General features: G+C 38.5%; 4 protein-coding genes across 4 annotated transcripts; 2 read left to right on the forward strand and 2 right to left on the reverse strand.

Moving 5' to 3' along the window:
* Positions 1–3,624: 3,624 nt before the first annotated feature.
* On the forward strand, positions 3,625–5,609 carry LOC121989814 (60S ribosomal protein L37a-1). The gene is made up of 5 exons (XM_042544089.1): positions 3,625–3,757; positions 4,218–4,257; positions 4,364–4,452; positions 4,947–5,029; positions 5,367–5,609. The coding sequence occupies exons 1-5, from the start codon at positions 3,755–3,757 to the stop codon at positions 5,428–5,430; spliced, it is 279 nt and encodes a 92-aa protein (XP_042400023.1). The 5' UTR covers positions 3,625–3,754; the 3' UTR covers positions 5,431–5,609.
* Positions 5,610–7,025: 1,416 nt separating this feature from the next.
* On the forward strand, positions 7,026–13,571 carry LOC121989816 (glycosyltransferase-like At2g41451). Its single transcript, XM_042544091.1, has 11 exons — positions 7,026–7,516; positions 7,826–7,975; positions 8,104–8,156; positions 8,952–9,060; positions 9,250–9,384; positions 9,460–9,504; positions 10,004–10,191; positions 10,389–10,530; positions 11,510–11,556; positions 12,811–12,898; positions 13,012–13,571. Exons 1-11 carry the CDS (start codon positions 7,184–7,186, stop codon positions 13,255–13,257), a joined length of 1,536 nt encoding a protein of 511 aa, XP_042400025.1. The 5' UTR covers positions 7,026–7,183; the 3' UTR covers positions 13,258–13,571.
* Positions 13,549–15,475, reverse strand: LOC121989817. Its single transcript, XM_042544092.1, has 4 exons — positions 15,161–15,475; positions 14,650–14,769; positions 14,497–14,567; positions 13,549–14,078 (listed from the first exon to the last, which is right to left on the reverse strand). The coding sequence occupies exons 1-4, from the start codon at positions 15,356–15,358 to the stop codon at positions 13,847–13,849; spliced, it is 621 nt and encodes a 206-aa protein (XP_042400026.1). The 5' UTR covers positions 15,359–15,475; the 3' UTR covers positions 13,549–13,846.
* A 160-nt stretch (positions 15,476–15,635) lies between these two features.
* On the reverse strand, positions 15,636–17,383 carry LOC121989815 (sugar transport protein 14-like). Its single transcript, XM_042544090.1, has 2 exons — positions 17,227–17,383; positions 15,636–17,124 (listed from the first exon to the last, which is right to left on the reverse strand). Exons 1-2 carry the CDS (start codon positions 17,366–17,368, stop codon positions 15,698–15,700), a joined length of 1,569 nt encoding a protein of 522 aa, XP_042400024.1. The 5' UTR covers positions 17,369–17,383; the 3' UTR covers positions 15,636–15,697.
* Positions 17,384–17,894: the final 511 nt, after the last annotated feature.

Below are 17,894 nucleotides of genomic sequence, written 5' to 3' on the forward strand. Positions count from 1 at the left end.
AGTTTTACTGATAATTACTCACGAAAGGTCTGGGTATACTTTATGCGTCACAAGTCAGAAACTTTTGCAAAGTTTAAATTGTGAAAAAATAAAGTGGAGAACTAGACCAAAAAGAAGATCAAATGCCTTAGGTCAGACAATGAGACTTAGTACACAGATTCAAAGTTTCAGGAATTTTATGAGTAGCATAGAATAATGAGACATTTTTTGATTCGCATGATACCTCAGTAGAATAGGATAGTGAAAAGGTTGAATAAGACAATCATTGAGAATGCAAGATGTCTTAGGTTGAATGTAGGGCTAGCAAAGAATTTCTAGACGGAAGCAGTTAACATGACATATTATCTCATTAATAGATTACCAAGGGCAACACTAGAAGACAATGTATCAAAGGAAGTATGGGCAGGAAATTATGTAGATTACTCTCATCTTTGAGTTTTTAGATGTCCAACTTATATCACATATCTAGTGAGGAACGATCAAAGCTGGATGCAAAGTCAAAGCAGTGTATTTTTCTTGGGTATCAGAAATGAGTTAAAGGCTTCAAGATTTGAGATCCTAAGGCAAACAAGGTTGTGATCAACAAAGATGTGGTGTTTGACGAGAAGGTTATGCTACAATGTATTTAGGAAGAAGGAAAGGAAATACCACAGAGCAACATAAAGAAAGATGTTGTGCAGGTGGAGCAAGAGACTCATGACTCCGATGATTCTAGCTCAGAGCACATGGAGAATCGCACTATAGCTGGTGGTAGAACAAGACGAGTCGTAAAACCACCCACTAGATACGGATTTGAAGACTTGATATCTTATGCACTTATTACTAGTAGCGGAGATCCTATAATTTTTTAGGAGACGATACATAGCTCTGAGAAGAACAAATAGACTAGTGATATGACAGAGGAGATGGAGTCGTTGCATAAGAACAAAATGTGGGATCTAGTGAAACTTCTTGAAGGAAAGAAAGCTATAGGGTGCAAGTGGATATTCAAGAAGAAAGAATTAATGTCAGAGGGAGAAGAAGTGAAGTTCAAGGCTCAGTTGGTAGTAAAGGGGTATTCACAGAGAAAGGGGATTGACTATGAAAATTTTTTCTCCAATAGTAAAACATACATCAATTAGAGTAATGTTGGTTTTGGTAGCGACACATCACGATTTGTAGCTGAAGCAAATGGATGTGAAGACGATATTTCTTCATGGAAATTTAAAGGAGCAGGTTTTTATATCACAACTTGAGGGATTTAGTCAATCCGGACAAGAATGATTAGTTTGTAAGTTGAAAAAATCGCTCTATAGATTGAAACAATCTTCTAGGTAATGGTATAAACATTTTGATTCATACATGATTCAAAACGGATATAGGAGATGTGAGTATAATTGCTGCATATATGTGGAGAGTCTTGAAAATGAATCACTAGTTTTCTTACTGCTATACATAGATGGCATGCTCATTGTTACAAAGAAGATGAAAGAGGTTGATAAATTAAAGAGGCTACTAAGTAAGAAATTTAACATGAAAGATTAGGGAGAGGCCAAGAAGATTCTTGGGATAGAGATTCACAGGGATAGAGCTACAGAGAGATTATGGTTGTCTTAACATAGGTATATGGAGAAGGTGCTGGATAGGTTGAACATAAAGAATGCAAAGTCAGTGAGCACACCCTCAGCGTATTACTTCAAGTTATCCAGTGCATAATATCCAAAGACGGATGATGAGATCCAAGAGATGTCAAAGGTTCCTTATGCTAGTAGAGTTAGTTGTCTGATGTATGCATGGTTTGCACGAGACCAGATTTAGTGAAAGCAGTTAGTATAATGAGCAAATTTCTCTCAAATCTTGGTCGACCACATTGCGATGCAGTGAAGTGGATTTTTAGATACTTGAAAAATACAGCTGATTATGACATCATAATTAGTAGACAACTGGAAGATCCTTTAGTTGATGGATACGTAGATGTAGACTATGCAGGAGATTTAGATGACAGGAGGTCTACTACAGGATACATGTTCACTGTGGCAGGAGGACCTATCTATTGGAAATCTATGATACAATCTATTATTGCATTGTCTACTACGGAGTCAGAGTACATTGCAGCAGTTGAAGTAGCGAAGGAAGATTTATGTATTACAGGGTTGGTCAGAGAACTGGGCGTTCAATAAGGTGAAGTCAAGTTATTATGCGATAGTCAGAGTGCTATCTATTTAGCAAAGAATGAAGTTAGGGATGTAAATGAACCAAACGATTCGCGAGTTATTCGAAGCTCAGTTCGATAAAAAGCTCGTTCGAGTTCGTTCGTTTATCTTATCGAGCCGAGCTCGAGCTCGACAGTTTTATCGAGCCGAGCTCGAGCTTAAGGATATTCGGCTCGTGAGCTCGTGAACATGTTCGTTTGTAGGCTCACGAGCCAAAAAAATGAGCCTTAAATCGAGCCAAAAAACGAGCTCTAAAACGAGCCAAAAAATGAGTTTTAAAATGAACCTTAAAACGAGCTTTAAAAAAGAGCTCTAAAATGAGTCCAAAAATGAGCCCGAGCTCGCTTAACAAATTGGGCTCGTTAACTATGATAATCGAGCTAATAACAAGCCAAGCTCGAACTGTTCGCGAGCTTGATAATTCCAAAACGAGCCGAGCTCGAACCTTGTAATAAAAGTTCAATTCGAACTCGAGCCGAGCTCGAGCCCGAATATAACTTAAATGAGCCGAGCTCGAGCCTAATACTGTTCGGCTCAGTTCGGCTCATTTACATCCCTAAATGAGGTGTATTACGCGAGAACCAAGCACATTGATGTGAGGTTTTACAAGTAAAGAGCTGATTGCTTTTGGAGAAATTCAACTTGAGAAGGTTCAAACTGCAGACAATGCTGTAGACATACTAACAAAGCAGTGATTATAGAGAAGTTCAAGCATTGCTTGAACTTAATCCATATCTTTAGATGCTAGAGGAAGGAAGCCCAGACCCAGAAATTCAGGTGGAGTTTTATTCTGATACTCGTATTCTTTGAAGGGGTGAATATTCGTCAAGGTGGAGATTATTGATAGGTGACTCATATTTAGATGAAGGTCAATGCAATGGATGTCATGAAAAGAAAATTTGTTAAGATTTTTCATAATAAAATTCTGTTACAATTTTACAGGGTTTAGAGTTTATATAATATTTTGTAAACTTATTGTATAATCACAAAATTAAGTAATATGATTTAATTGTGTAGAGAGAATTCTAATAAAGTTTCGGTCGTTTTTTAGATTAGGCACGCTGTCGAATCACGGTAACTCTTTTTCTTTCTTTCATCTTCTTTTCTTACCTAGTGTTTGCTCCTTTCTTGTACATATTTGTCTCGTTGCTCCACATGATCTTTTTCTCTCTTCTTCTTCCACATGATCTTTTTTTCTCTTCTTCTTCCACATTAGAGGTTGAGAGATGTTGTCTCTTCTTTACACAATATTTTTAAAATAAAATTTATTATTAAAAGTTATATATATATATATATATATATTTAAAAAAAAAATGGTTGTTAGGCTTTCTATGGCCTCTATGGAAGTTTTAAAACGGATCTCCATAGAAATGGGGTCCTGAGAAATATCCAACGGTAATGATCTATGGATCCGCATGCTGCGAGTACATCTCCGTTGTACAAATTAGGGTTTACCTATAAAGGCGGATCTATGGCGGTCTGTGTTGGCTTCCACTCTTGAGGATTCTCGTTCGGCGTGCAGATCCTCTGGGTGACGCCGCATCTAGCCGCTGCTTGGGAAGATGGTAAGTTCATAACTGTAAGAAGTTGTTTTGGTATGAATCGATTCTCGAAATAGAAGGAAGCTGTCATCGCTTGAAATTTTCTGGTTATCATTTCTTCATCACGCGACTATTCGAAGTTCTTGTTAAAAAAATAAAAAAATGATCTTTTAGTCTTATTGATGTGTATCCTGTAAAACGAACCTGTTTAAGGATGGTAATTTTGAGTATTTTTAGTATTCTACTTTTTTTTCTAAAATTTTCAGGAAAAAATGTGTTTTTCTACAAGATTATTACGTTCGATTTGCAGCATGATAGTTGAATTTTAAGATTCTGTTTGATTCATTGTAAAATTAGTGCAGGAGATGTCTTTTCTGCTAGGTGTTTAACATTCCATGTGAAACTATTTGTTAGATGCAAAATGTTGGTATGAATTACTTGACTGAAATTTATATATTAACTGTCTCCCCTTACTGTAATCCAGACGAAGCGCACCAAGAAGGCTGGAATTGTTGGGAAATATGGTAATTCAATGGTTCAATATTTTCTGTAACTCGTTTTGATGCTGATGCAAGATCCATCATCATATTTGCAGTTACTTGATCTGATTATGCCTTCTATCTGCTTCAGGTACCAGATACGGTGCAAGTTTGCGGAAGCAAATCAAGAAGATGGAGGTTTCGCAGCATGCAAAGTACTTTTGTGAATTCTGTGGAAAGGTATAACTTCTTTTACATCCAGGCTTCTTTTATTGGGAAATTCCCTTGATTTGTATTAAATTAGACTTATTTCTTTTTGATTGGTTACAATGTAGAAAAATTGTAGTAGTACTATGTTATGAAAGTACTTTTGAAAGTTAAAACCAGATTGATTGGGTGAATTGTCCAGTCTGCCACGCTGTGACTTCCTGAAAAAATATATATATATACAAATGAACAAACTAGAACTGAGATATGGAATTGTTCCTCTTCAAATTGGTCAGTCTAGTTTAGTGATTTGGTTCTCATATCTATGTGATGAATGCTTATTTTTTCAGCTAAGTTTTGTTTCTGTATGAGTATTTCTCTGATTCCACACTTTGATTTACTGATTAGATATTCATTATTTAGGGCGATCTCTCCTTTAGTTTTCTTCTGATAAGAAAACTCACAGAAAACACAATTGTTGTTATTTTCCTCTTAGTTCATCCATTCATTTCTTATTGGTTATACAGTTTGCAGTGAAAAGAAAAGCAGTTGGGATTTGGGGTTGCAAGGATTGCGGCAAGGTCAAGGCCGGTGGTGCTTATACATTGAAGTAAGTCTGTAAAATTCAAGGAATTCTCTGCATGTATTCAAGGTTTTAAAAACTATTCCCTGCCATCATCATCCAACTCACAGTTGGCACAGTAGAGATTTTGCATGAGGCCTGTGTACTATTTTGCTGTTACACGATGTGGTATTTGCTTATCGGAATTTGATTGACGAGGTTACAATCCATCGGAACTTTCACAACGAGGCTCTGCGACCTCTTCTCCTCGCCCTTCTCGTTTTCTCCTTGATTTCTTCCTCCTTTTTGATCATTCTAGAACCTTGCATGATTTACAATTACATCTCTTTTTCCTACACTTATCGAGATGCCTATTGTTCGACAGCACTGCTAGTGCGGTGACAGTAAGGAGCACTATTCGACGCTTGAGAGAGCAAACTGAAAGCTAAGGAGAAGTGAGGGACACAATGCAAACAATCAAGCAATTCCAGAGCAGACTAGTCTGTGTTTTTTTACAAGGCATTGTATTCTAAGTTCTAACCCCCATGTTCTTATGCTACCCGCTGAATATTTTCTTGGCTTTGCATTGACAAAGAATTAAGTTTGGTTTCTTCAGAATTTGTCTTAATATCGTGGATACGCATTGTTTAGCTTCTATTGCTGGTGCTATGGAAGTGGTTTTAGATGTTTCTTCTCTTGATGGAAATAAAATTTTAGATGATCTCTCTTAGGTTAAAAAAAGAGACAGAAATTGATGGTTTTATTTATTTGTTTTCCTTTTTTTCCTGTTTTGATGGAAAGTAGGAGGGATTGCAAAGGTAAATCACTTTTGTTAGTTGAATGTCTGCAATGTAAAGAAAATGAAGATGTAATACATTGTCATCAAATCAAATGATGTCCAAGTGTTTTTGCATTATTGTTGTGGAAATCTTTTTCCCAATGATGTGATCGGCAACTTGTCATTGTTTATTAAGAATCATTTTATGTTTTTTGATTTATAGTAAGCCTTTGTCTACTTGAGCAGAAGGAAAGGGGTCTCTTGCCTTGAGATTTGAGGTGATAATTTGTAGGGATGTAAATGAGCTGAATTGAGTTGAATAGTATTAAGCTCGAGTTTGGTTTATTTAAGTTATATTTGGACTCTAGCTTGGTTTGAGTTTGAATTGAATTTTCATCACAGAGCTCGGCTCATTTTGGATTTACTAAGTTCGTGAAGAGTTTGAGCTCGGCTTGTATAGTTAACGAGTTAAACTCATTAAGGCTCGTTTTATAGCTTAAGCCTTTTAAACGAGCTCGGGCTCGAGCTCGCGAGCCTATAAATGAATATATTTGTGAGTTCATGAGCTGAGTATCCTTAAGTTCGAGCTGTTTTATCGAGCTCGAGCTCGGCTAGATAAGTCAAACAAACGAATTCGAAAGAGTTTTTTACAGAATCGAGCTCAGAATAGCTCGTTAGGTTAATTTATATCCCTAATAATTTGGATAGATTTGTATTGAATCAAGAATATTTTTTTTAAAAAAATATAATTTGAAAATCTTAAATTTGAACCGAACTCAGATAACTGATCAACTTGAATAAATTTATTTTTTTATTATTATTTTTCTATAATTTTTTTATTTTTATCTAAATATTTTATTAATGTTATACAAACATTCTGTTATGCATGTGCATAAAGTTTTTAAAATAAAATTTAATTTAACTTTAAAAAATTCTAAATTCAGGTCAGTTCAGTCATTTATGCGAGCCATTTACGTTTTCGAATTTATCCGAATAGGAATAAGACCTCGTAATATTAAATAAATAACTCTAAAGAAAAAAATATTATTTTTAAATATTTTTTATTTTAAAAAATTATTATTTTTGAATTTTGTTATATATTAAAATTTGTATATACTTTGACATTTTTTAAATTTGTTATAAGGTGAAAAAATGTAATGTACTGTAATGTAAATAATGAAGTATTTCTTTTAATTTTAAGATTAAGATTTTTGTTTATATTTTGTTTTCCGATGACTCGATATTTAAACCCTAAATTTCCATAGTCACTATTTTTCTTCCATCTAATCGTTGCCTTTTTATCACTACTGTTATCGTTCGTCGTCGCCGGCGATGTTATAAAGTCTTCCGGCGATCACCACGAAGCAATAATTTCTCCTCGATTTCGTTCCCTAAATCTTCATCCTTTCGGTTCGATCGCCCCAATGGCAGGCCTCGACGCGGTCCATCGGAACCAGGCCTTCTCCTCCCGCCTCCTCCTTTTCCTCACGACGCTCTCCATGACGCTCGCGGCCTTGGCTTTCGTCCTCCAGTGGCGCGGCGGCGTCGACGACCCCGCGTCGCGATGGCTCGCAGCCGACGCCCACGGGTTCCCGGGGATGGACAACAGCCCTCTAAGCTCGTTGGACTCGTCTACGCCTTCCGTAGTCTCGCGCTCCTCCTCGGACTGCGCGAGCATCCTCGGCTCGAGCTCGTCACCCTCCTTCCCTTACTTCCGCGGTTGGAAGTTCGATTTCGACAAGGATCTGAAGCCAAAGGTGAGATCTTGCGCGTTTCTGAATCATTCTTCGGTTGAGTTTAACTTTGTACAAGCACAGAAAACGGGAATCCGGATCTGGGTAGAGATTTCGTAACCATGTTGTTTCATTTGCGATTCCATCGTTGAGCAAAGGGATACATTAAACTTGGAAGAATGACTACTAGTTAACATTTCAAGGAGGAGAAGGGTTTAATTATGTTAGCCTTCAACTGATTTGTTCGCCAACTGGAAATTGGACCTTTTTGTTTTACGCTTGAATCAGAAATTTTATACCGTTTAACTATTGGAGATTCTTATCATTCTGCAGATATGCATAACAGCGAGCACCTCAGCCGGTTTAGAACAGATTGTACCTTGGTTATTTTATCACAAGGTCATCGGCGTGTCACATTTTTTTCTGTTTGTTGAAGGGAAGGCTGCAAAACCTCATGTTTCGGTTGTTCTCGAATCTATATCTGTAAGTTAACCACCAGTCTTTCTTTTTGGAGATCATAAGATGAATATTATTACTGATTGAAATGATCTAGTTAATTTTAATTTTTGTGAGATTCTTTGATTCTATTCTTTTGATTTATATTTTGGCAGGGTGTAAAAGTCATATACAGAACTAAAGAACTTGAGGAGAAACAGGCAAAAAGGTCAGTTCATTCATTTATTATGTCTTCTTAAGTTCTTCATTCTTGAAAAAACACAAAATCAGTTAAAACTCACTATTTCCTTTGCCCTACACAACGATAATCAAAATTATTCTTGTGGGTGGAAGTATAACTGGTTCATTTCACCTAATATCTGAAACTAAAAATATAGAAATGAATATTTCCATCCATCAGTGGGAATTATCTAGCATCACTTATGCATACTCATTTAGAAGCTAGCCTTGCATCGTGATTTTGAAGCTCTGATGTTTTGTAATACAGTCGCATGCGCTCATGAAAATTATCCAGCCAGTCGGAACTTCATGAGCTGTAACTTTCAGACAACCTTTTAAGTTGAAATTCAGAAGATTTTTCTTTCAAATCTTGTTAACTTTCGCAGAGTTGGCACAATAAACATACATCTTTTAACAACGGCAAACACAAAATGTAGCATAATGATATATTCTGAATGTGCTTTACTTGAAATCTTAGGATCAAACTAAATGCAGTAGAAACTCATCAGCAGATGTAATAGTATTTTTTTTTTTTGTATCCACTAGTCTCTGACCTTTAGGCACATGTTTACATGATGTAAACTATAACATTTTTTAAGTATGAAGGTACCCCATCAAAGATTTTTGCAATTTTTGAATGAATTATCTTTTCCTTGGATTTTCACACACCTAATAGAAATATCAATACCTGCTTCTTAAACTATCAACAGTTTGTGTCTTAGCAAATGTTCTCTTCACATGTTTTCTTAATGTGTGGTAAAATGCCTTTCCCTTCATTATGCAGCCGAATCTGGCATGAAACTTGGTTGGCAAACTTCTTTTACAAGCCTTGTAATTATGAACTTTTCGTCAAGCAATCACTCAACATGGAAATGGCAATACCAATGGCACGGGTATGAGAGCTTCTGTTGCTATTTCAACATTTTGCAGAATTGCATGACCAGGCATTAATTATTTATGTGCCAAAATTTGTTGTGTTTGTTTAACAATTATACTTTTGGAAGGACTTGAACTTCTTTTAATTATATAGATAACTAAATTTTGCCCCTTTCTATCACTAACTTGATTAATTCTTCATGAAGGATGCTGGTATGGATTGGATTATTCATCTCGACACAGATGAGTTAATGCATCCAGCAGGTGCAAAGGAATACTCTCTAACTCAATTGCTTTCTGATGTTCCTGCCAATGTTGACATGGTTATCTTTCCAAATTATGTATGTAAACTTTTGTACTTGTAATAGAATATGATGTTTTATTGCATGTTTGATACCCTTTTTTTTTTGCTCCAGGAAAGCAGTGTTGAGAGGAATGACATCAAAGATCCTTTCAGTGAGGTATATGACTTATTGTCCTTTACTTCTTCCTTTAAACCAAGGAGCATAACATATCACATAGTTTGCACTCCAATATCAGTCTATACTTGTTAAACAATCTCCTTATCAATACCTATCAATTCTTCTGGATTAAATCTATGTATTTACACCATTAATTTTCAGAACTTCCCCTAGTTTATAGACCAGATTTCTGTTATCCATTACTAGGAGAACCACTCTTCATTTTCTACTCTCCTATTCATCACTATACCATTTAACAGCACTTTATGCTCAAGATTTTTCCAAGCTTCGTAAAAGCTTTCTTGATGAAACAATATCAAGGAGGGTATTAATTTTGATTCTTATGGTCTGGTGTGGTCTTTCTATTAAAATACAGTTTAGGATGATTCCCTAGTTATCTGATGATGCCTCTAATGGTTTTCTCAGCTAAAACTTCATCTATTGCAAATGAAAAAACTTCAGGAACCATACCAGTTCATACTGTGTTCTTTCTCCACAGGTATCTATGTTCAAAAAGAATTATGATCATCTACCAAAAGAGACTTACTTCGGTATGTATAAAGAGGCCACACGTGGTAATCCCAATTACTTCCTTACATATGGAAATGGGAAATCAGCTGCACGGATTCAAGACAATCTTCGGCCAAATGGTGCACATAGATGGCATAATTACATGAAGCCCCCAACGTAAGATGACGTTTCCTTGCATACGATCACACAATACTCTTGCTTTTGCTGTCGTATATGTTTAGATCAGATAATGGACCATAATTTTTCCCAAAACATTCAGGACCTTATTGACAATCTATGTTTTGTACTCTATTTTTTTTTCCCCTTTTTGGCAATCCAAACAGTTACCCTCATAAAGATCCCTTTCCTTATAGTGAGATCAAGTTAGACGAGGCTGCTGTACTGCATTACACATATTCCAAGTTCTCTGATTTGACATCCCGACATGATAGGTGTGGTTGTAAGCCAACCAAGGAGGATGTCAAGAGATGCTTCATGTTAGATTTTGATAGAGCGGTATGTGTTTACCATTGCATTTACCTCTTTAATCGTAAGAGGTGATTATGAGAATGCACACGTATTGCAAGAAATTACTTTGCTTGTTCCTTTTCCTTTTTGTTGATGAAGAATGCTGGTTTTTGCAAGATCATTGGTCACTCTACTTCATTTATCTGTAGACAGCTTATTTGTAGTTTTAGTTTCTTTTGTTTTCTTTTGATTGTTAACCAACAGGTTATAATAATCATAACTTGTATATCCTTGCTCATTACTTTATCTTTGTAAATTTCTCGAGCAGTTGTAAACCATTTATGATTTATCTAGCTCACTTGGTTTCCATATACCAAGGGCTTCGGTACTTCCCACCAAATCATGTTTACAAAAATTGTAATTACAATGGAAGAGCATGCATTTCCTGTATATTAGATTTTTATATTAAAAAATGTGATAATTGTTTTTATATTTTGGAACAATGATTTGTAAAGATTATCAATCAAGATCTGGGTAACTAAAATGAAGTGACTAAAGAGGTTATATGGTATGACTGTATGCCTTTTATAAATTTATATCAGAAGTTAAACATGTAAAGAGTCTGTTTCATGGAAGTGGATAGCTCCAGAAAGAATATTCAAACTGGTAGTCTGATGGTTACTGATTATTTGAGGATTTATTGAAAAATGAATAAAAAATTGTGTTTCATGGATTATAAGTTGTTGGACAAAATGATAAGAGAAAATAGGTTAAGATAGTATGGATATGTCAAAGATAATCATTAAGTTTTATAATTATATACATTGGAGATGAAGGTGTAAGGAGTAGAAAAGGAATTTAAAACCAAGTGATTTAAGAGGTTGAAGATTATTAGTGGGATAAAGGCTTGATTGTTGTAATATTGTTAATGATTTACCCTTGCATAAAGTTCCACAACTGCTTTATTTGTCTATACAAGTATTTTTGCAAATTGAACTAAGTAGCAGCCATCCTGTTTTCATTACAGGCTTTCATCATTGCATCAACTGCAACCGAAGAAGAAATGTTGCGTTGGTAAGTTTCTTAGCTTTCAAACTGAGTTTTATAAGAATGTACGAAAATAATCAATTTGTTAGTGACCCAAATCTCAAAACCTATTACAACTTTAGATGATATAATGGAGAAAATAAATTATGAATTGTACAGAAGCTGTTCAATGATGTTTTATAAATTTTGTAGTCAACTAGTTGAATCAATCAAGTTAAAGGGTGTGTGACTACTTATGATAATTAAAAGAGATCTGAGTGGAGTGAGCATGATATTTGTCGACATACATTGTAGTCAAGGTGAACGTGCAACCTTTTCTTACAAGCGGGGAAACATGAGTTGTTTTTGTTGTATAACCCACTAATTGATCATTGCAGTGCTAATTCTAGCATCTACCCTAGGATACATTGCTTATGGATTAATTGATATTTGAGTTTTGAAGCGAGATAATTGAGCTGAAACCACCCCATCCTGTATGAAAGTGTAGAGAGTGATCAATTTATGTTCATTGTCTGAAACTCCATTCTCCAATTGTCTTGATCAACTGTCAATTGGATCAGTTAGTGCACGTTAAGATTATCCTAGCATGAAGACCAAAATGTAGAAACCGAAAGCAATGGGCACATACTTGCTAGGAAATGAACTCATTGTCATGCTGGAATGCACTAATGGTCTAAGCTAATAGACAGTATCGAGTGCAGAATGTGTGCCTTTTAACTTTCTTATTTTTGCTAATATTTTGCTATATTCCTGTATCAATCCTCTTAGGATCAGGTGCAAGCAGATTGATAAAAAAAATGTTTGAATAAGAATAATTCTGAAATGCATTGATTAATGTTCAATAATCTTTTTTTTTTGTACACAGTTCACATGATTCAATGTTTGTTTTGCACTTGTCCCCTGGGGCTTGGCCTGATGGTAAGTGGATGAACAAGTTTCCCAAGCAATGAGGATTCGATTTCCACACCGTGCAACTAAACAAACGCCTACGGCGTTTGAACCACTCGTGGTGCCGGGTCATTCCCCGTGGCCCATTTGCATTTCCCGGATTAACCCGATGACCTGTGGGAAAATTCTATAGGACTGGGCTGGCCACTTCTAGGTGAATGAAAGGTAGAAATACCTGGACACCTGGGCATATAGAATGTTTATTTTGCACTTTGTTGGCTTATGTAAACCTATTTGGTAGGGAGATGGATACTTTTACTGGTGCATTTGCCAAGATAAGATTCGAAGCATCATCTCTTTGCAGTAAAATGTGAAATCATTTGTTTTTTGTAGGTACGATGAACACGTTGTATGGACTGACAAGCAGCTAAATCTGAAACTCCTCAGGAAGGGCATCTTGACACGCATATATGCACCAATGGTAACTGACTACATTCTGTATCGTTTATGGTGTTAGTCACTAAATTCCTAATCAATATCTGCTCGGTCGCTAAGTTTTTCCTCACCCTCGCCAAATTTCTCGTGTGTTTGAAGGCCATCATCCAATCTCTGAGGGAGAATGGTGTTTTGAGTTCTGCAATTGCATCTTCTAAACTAAAACTCAACTCAACTGCCGGAATTCCTCAAGGCAAATCCGATGCTCTTCCAGATTCAATTGACAGTCCATCTAAATTTCAAGCAACTGCAAGGAAGATGATGGAGATCTCTGGTGGCGGCATGGAGAGTGCAATCCCACCACAGTCGCCCCCGTGCCTGGATGATTTTATCGCAAAAACATGAAATGACATCAGACTCCATCGCTTTCTCCGGTTCGTATGTTTCAAGAACTTGGAAATCCTTTCGAGTTTAGTGAAGCTAGGAATTCAATAGAGAAGAATATTTTGAGGCTGTGGTTCTTTATCTTTTGGTTTTCATATACATGTAGAACAGTAGGTAGATTTACGAGATCAGTAATATTACCTTCTACACTTGTTAGATTTAACAAGTTTTTATTATGTATTATCGAATCCATCGGGTTACTTATTTTTTTGTATAGAAATTATTGCCACTGTATCTCAATGATCCAAATAATATCATAAAAACCAAATTTATTAGCCAATTGATATCAAGATATTGTTACTCTAAGCATCTCACATGATCCACAACAACAACACATCATTAATTATTATCTGACATGAATATGAGAATACAATTTAAAGAGAAAAATGCCCTATTTTTAATCATCCCTCTCAACGAGAATAATGAGCTAATCTAAATCTCCATTCCCCTTCACTTTTTGAGTTTCTGGTACTGGATCTTCAACTAATCTCATCTGCCAGGAACTATGGCATTGCCTGACTCTACAATTGGATTATGTACTCTCTACTTGTTAGATCTTAGCCTTCTTTTGTTTGACAGGGAAATCATCGTCATCACTATCAACTCTTCTTCTTGCTTTAGCATCTCCATTCTTGGATTGAGGTAGAGGTTTCTTGGAGCTCTCTGGTCTGTCATGCTTGGGTTTAATAGGTGTACCCAATCTCTGCTGTGACTGCCTCTTCAACTTCCTATCGTATGCCTTTTTCGCTCTTTCAGGAGACAACAAGCCATGTTCCATCATCCTGTAAGTTGGAGATGAATTGGAGAATTACAACAATTAAAACTGCATACTGACATTAAACCCACTTCTAACAAGTAATAAAGTAAGAGAAAACAGATTGAGGATGATATGGATGACTTCTAAACTATACTAGAACAAAAGATGTAACATGAATATGCTCAAGTTTTATGTAAAAGTGAGTAGTAGACTTCTCAAGTATGCACTGAAGCCGAATATTGGATAAAACAATGCACAAAATGATAAGTGTAGAAACATATTGCTAAACAAAAACAATTGTATTGCGTCTCAGATGTTTGATTAAAGAATACATGAAGTTGCACGTGATATCTATCACCACTTATGCAAAAAGTTGGTGTATTAACTGAAGAAAGGAGCTCAGAAGCAAATAAACAGGCACACTAACGGGAGAAGAATCTTACCAGAATTGTGCCATTTCACTTGATGGAATTTGTTTCGACAGTGATTCGTAGAATATCCTCAAGGGTTCTCTCTGTATGAAAAAATACCGAAGGAAATATTCAGCCGACTGCAAGTTACGACAAAGCATAATTGGATGTTTCCCAATCACAAACCTCTTCAGGAGGATCATACTTCTGGCCAGTCAAAGAATACACTTTCTTCTCGGTTTTGGCTCTGGTTTTGGTTTTCGTCACAGTTTTGGAGGCACTGGATGCGGTTGTTGCTATTTTGACCTACACATTGGTTGAAATCAAATATTTAACAAATGAAATAGAGAAGAATCGCTATATAGCGGATAGGAATGGAGAAGCTTGTGGAGTTGAAATCAATAAATTCCGATGAATCAAACTGAAGGGAAACAAAGGGAAGAAACGGATCTGAAGATAAGCCAAGATCTGGATCGCCGTCACCCAATTGAACACTTTGCTTTATGAACTTATACCTCGATCGAAGAATAAAACCAACGAGGTAAAAGGAGATAAAGATCTTCGACAGAATCCAAATCCAAAACCAAAACCAAAACCAGACTAATTAGGCAATCGCAACTAAGCAAATCAAACTCGAGATCATACGAACTCCCACAGCCGATCCCAATCTCCCGTTGAAAAAAAGACAGATCTGTACCTCGGACTTCACCACCACCGTTGCAGATTTCGGCCTGACGACCGTAGTCGTTTTCCCCGAAGCTTCGATCTTCTTCTTCGTATCCAACGCCGAGACGCCTTTCCCCTCACCTCCGCCGCTCTCTTTCTTGACCTTCCCGGCCAAAGGCTTGGCCGCACCGGCCCTCCCCCCTCCGGTCGTTGCCACCGCCGAAGACATAATTAACCGGATCGTCCAATCCAGCACCCAAACTTCGCCAACTATCCCTTTTGTGCCCGATCAAAGAATCCGGAACCTGGAATTTCTCCAATCCCCTTCTCCCTCTGCCGCAGCCGCCGTCGCTTTGGCGGAGTCGAGTGAGTATAAATAGAGGAAAGAATCTTGCTACTCCCCTCGTGGCATTTTCGTCATTTCACCTCTCCGTAAATTTCTAACGGATTCCGTTAAAAACTATCAAAATATATAAAATAATGTATTGAATAATATTATAAATTAACTAAAACAAAGATATAGATCTATTATTATTATTATTAAATCTGCAGCTAATTAATTAATTAATTATAAATCTTCTTGTGGCCTTCCCTGCTCCAGGCTCAGGCTCTGGTTCTCCTTCCTCTTTGGGTCCTTAAGAACAATGCGCTTCCAGTACCAATGCCTCTCCCAAAGCTCGGCCATCTCCTCGATCGGCACCTGCTTCGTCTCGGGGAGAAGCAAGATGATGAAGAGGGACATGATGATGATGAGAGCAGCAAAGAGGACGAAGACGCCCCATCGGAGGTGGCAGAGCATGGCGAGGAAGCACTGGGCGATGGCGGCAGTGAAGAACATGTTGACGCACACCACGATGCTTTGGCCTGCCGACCTCGTCTCCAAGGGAAATATTTCACTGGGGACCAGCCACCCGAGGGGCCCCCACGACCAACCGTAGGCCACCACGAAGGCGCAGATGGCGATGACTAGGACGATCGCCAGGTCTCTGGGGAGCATCGCGCCGTCGCCGAGCTTCAGAACAAGGATGGTGGCGACCACCACCATGCAGGAAATCATCTGTATTCCGGCTTCGATGAACAGGAATCTCCTCCCCAGGCGATCCACCAGGAGCATCGACACCAGGGCCCCCAGCACGAGCATCGACCCGCTGAGGATGTTGGAGTAGAGGGAAGCGCTGGAGCCCATGCCCAAGCTCTGGAACATCACCGGCGCGTAGAACAAGATCGAGTTCTGACCGGAGAGCTGCTGGAACGCCGGGATGCAGAGCGCGCCGATCACCAGCTGCGGTCGGTTCCGCGGCTCGAGGAGGTTGCGGAACGGGTGCTTCACCGCCCGCGCCGCCTCGCTCGCCTCCCTCAGATCCTCGAACTCCGCGTCCACCTTGGAGGTCCCCCTCACCTTCTCCAGAACCCGCCTCGCCTCCTCCAGTCTGCCCTGCTCGACGAGGCTGTTGGGGGTTTCCGGGAGGAAGAGGCCGCCGAGGAACATTAGCGTCGCGGGGAGCGTGGCGAGGCCGAGGGAGAGGCGCCACCCCCAAGGGTGGATCTTTTCGGTAAAGTAGTTGATGAAATCGGCGACGAGGACGCCGAGGCAGGTGGTGAGCTGGAAGAGCTGGTTGACGGCGCCGCGGATCTTGGGGGGCGCGATCTCGGAGAGGTAAAGGGGGACGGCCTGATTGCCGAAGCCGATGCCGACCCCGAGAAGGATGCGGCCGGCGATGAGCATGGGGATGTTGACTGCGGCGGCGTTGATGGAGCCGCCGAGGAAGAAGCTGACGGATCCGAAGAGGATGGAGGCGGTGCGGCCGCGGCGGCGGGTGAGGAAGGAAGCTGCGAAGGTGGAGAAAAGGGCGGCGATGTACAAGGCCGAGGTGAAGAGGGTGAGCACCTGGTCGTCGTACTTGCAGTAGTCCGTCTCGTGGAGGTGCTCCTGCTTCCGGCGGTACACCGCCGGGAAGAACACCACCAAGAAATCGTCCATCGACGTCACTCCACCTGATCAAATTCAAATTCAAATTCAAATCAATCGATAAAACATATTTTCTTTAATTTCAAATTATATAAACATTCATTTACAAAATTTAATTAATTACTTACTTGAGACGCCAAGATCATATCCAAATAGAGATCCTCCAAGAGAGCCAATCACACAAGCCAATAAGAAATAGCTTGTGATCCTTCCCTCATATAACTCAGCTCTCTTCCCTACTCCTCCCCCTCCCACCATCCCTCCACCCATTGCTTCTCACTCTCTACTTTCACTCTCCTAATTCCTTCCTTCCACATTTATAAAAATTATTTTGGATGTTTTTTTTTGAAGAAAATATAATTACGTAAATAGGCAGTCAAACCCATTGGATGGGGTGGTTTTGACCTATTAATTTGGAGAAGATAACGAAATGTTGACTAATTGATATGTCAATAATATCAACCAAAGTTAGCATTAAATTAAAACCAACCAAACTAATAATTTCCACCAATTTTTACTTATAAAACTGAACAAATCAAATTTTACTTACCTCTATTGTTTTACTTTGATCTCCAACTACTCATCCTTGTTGTTTTTGTGCCGTTTAATTAATATGATACGGTGATAAGGTTGGGCCCCGCCTCACAGGAGGTCAACATCACATGGAAGGTCAAAGTCAAGACGGTCAATGCCTCCAGGCTAACGTCCGACCGGACGACCCCATCAATCGGTCGGACTAAGGAATGGCCGGTCCGATGTTATTACAGCTCGGTTTCGCACCAAGCTTTCGACGCTC

Source organism: Zingiber officinale, chromosome 6B (assembly GCF_018446385.1).
Source record: "Zingiber officinale cultivar Zhangliang chromosome 6B, Zo_v1.1, whole genome shotgun sequence".
NCBI classification, from domain to species: Eukaryota; Viridiplantae; Streptophyta; class Magnoliopsida; order Zingiberales; family Zingiberaceae; genus Zingiber; species Zingiber officinale.

Excerpts from the sequence above, each read along its gene's own strand:
- LOC121989816 (XM_042544091.1), top strand. The coding sequence starts at position 7,184 with ATGGCAGGCCTCGACGCGGTCCATCGGAACCAGGCCTTCTCCTCCCGC. Across the intron at positions 7,976-8,103 it reads TTGTTCTCGAATCTATATCT|GGTGTAAAAGTCATATACAG; the intron begins GTAAGTTAACCA and ends ATATTTTGGCAG. Across the intron at positions 11,557-12,810 it reads GAAGAAGAAATGTTGCGTTG|GTACGATGAACACGTTGTAT; the intron begins GTAAGTTTCTTA and ends TGTTTTTTGTAG.
- LOC121989815 (XM_042544090.1), bottom strand. The coding sequence starts at position 17,368 with ATGGGTGGAGGGATGGTGGGAGGGGGAGGAGTAGGGAAGAGAGCTGAG. Across the intron at positions 17,125-17,226 it reads ATATGATCTTGGCGTCTCAA|GTGGAGTGACGTCGATGGAC; the intron begins GTAAGTAATTAA and ends GAATTTGATCAG.
- LOC121989817 (XM_042544092.1), bottom strand. The coding sequence starts at position 15,358 with ATGTCTTCGGCGGTGGCAACGACCGGAGGGGGGAGGGCCGGTGCGGCC. Across the intron at positions 14,770-15,160 it reads CGGTGGTGGTGAAGTCCGAG|GTCAAAATAGCAACAACCGC; the intron begins GTACAGATCTGT and ends ACCAATGTGTAG. Across the intron at positions 14,568-14,649 it reads AGTATGATCCTCCTGAAGAG|AGAGAACCCTTGAGGATATT; the intron begins GTTTGTGATTGG and ends TTTTTCATACAG.
- LOC121989814 (XM_042544089.1), top strand. Across the intron at positions 4,453-4,946 it reads TTTGTGAATTCTGTGGAAAG|TTTGCAGTGAAAAGAAAAGC; the intron begins GTATAACTTCTT and ends TTGGTTATACAG. Across the intron at positions 5,030-5,366 it reads GGTGGTGCTTATACATTGAA|CACTGCTAGTGCGGTGACAG; the intron begins GTAAGTCTGTAA and ends ATTGTTCGACAG.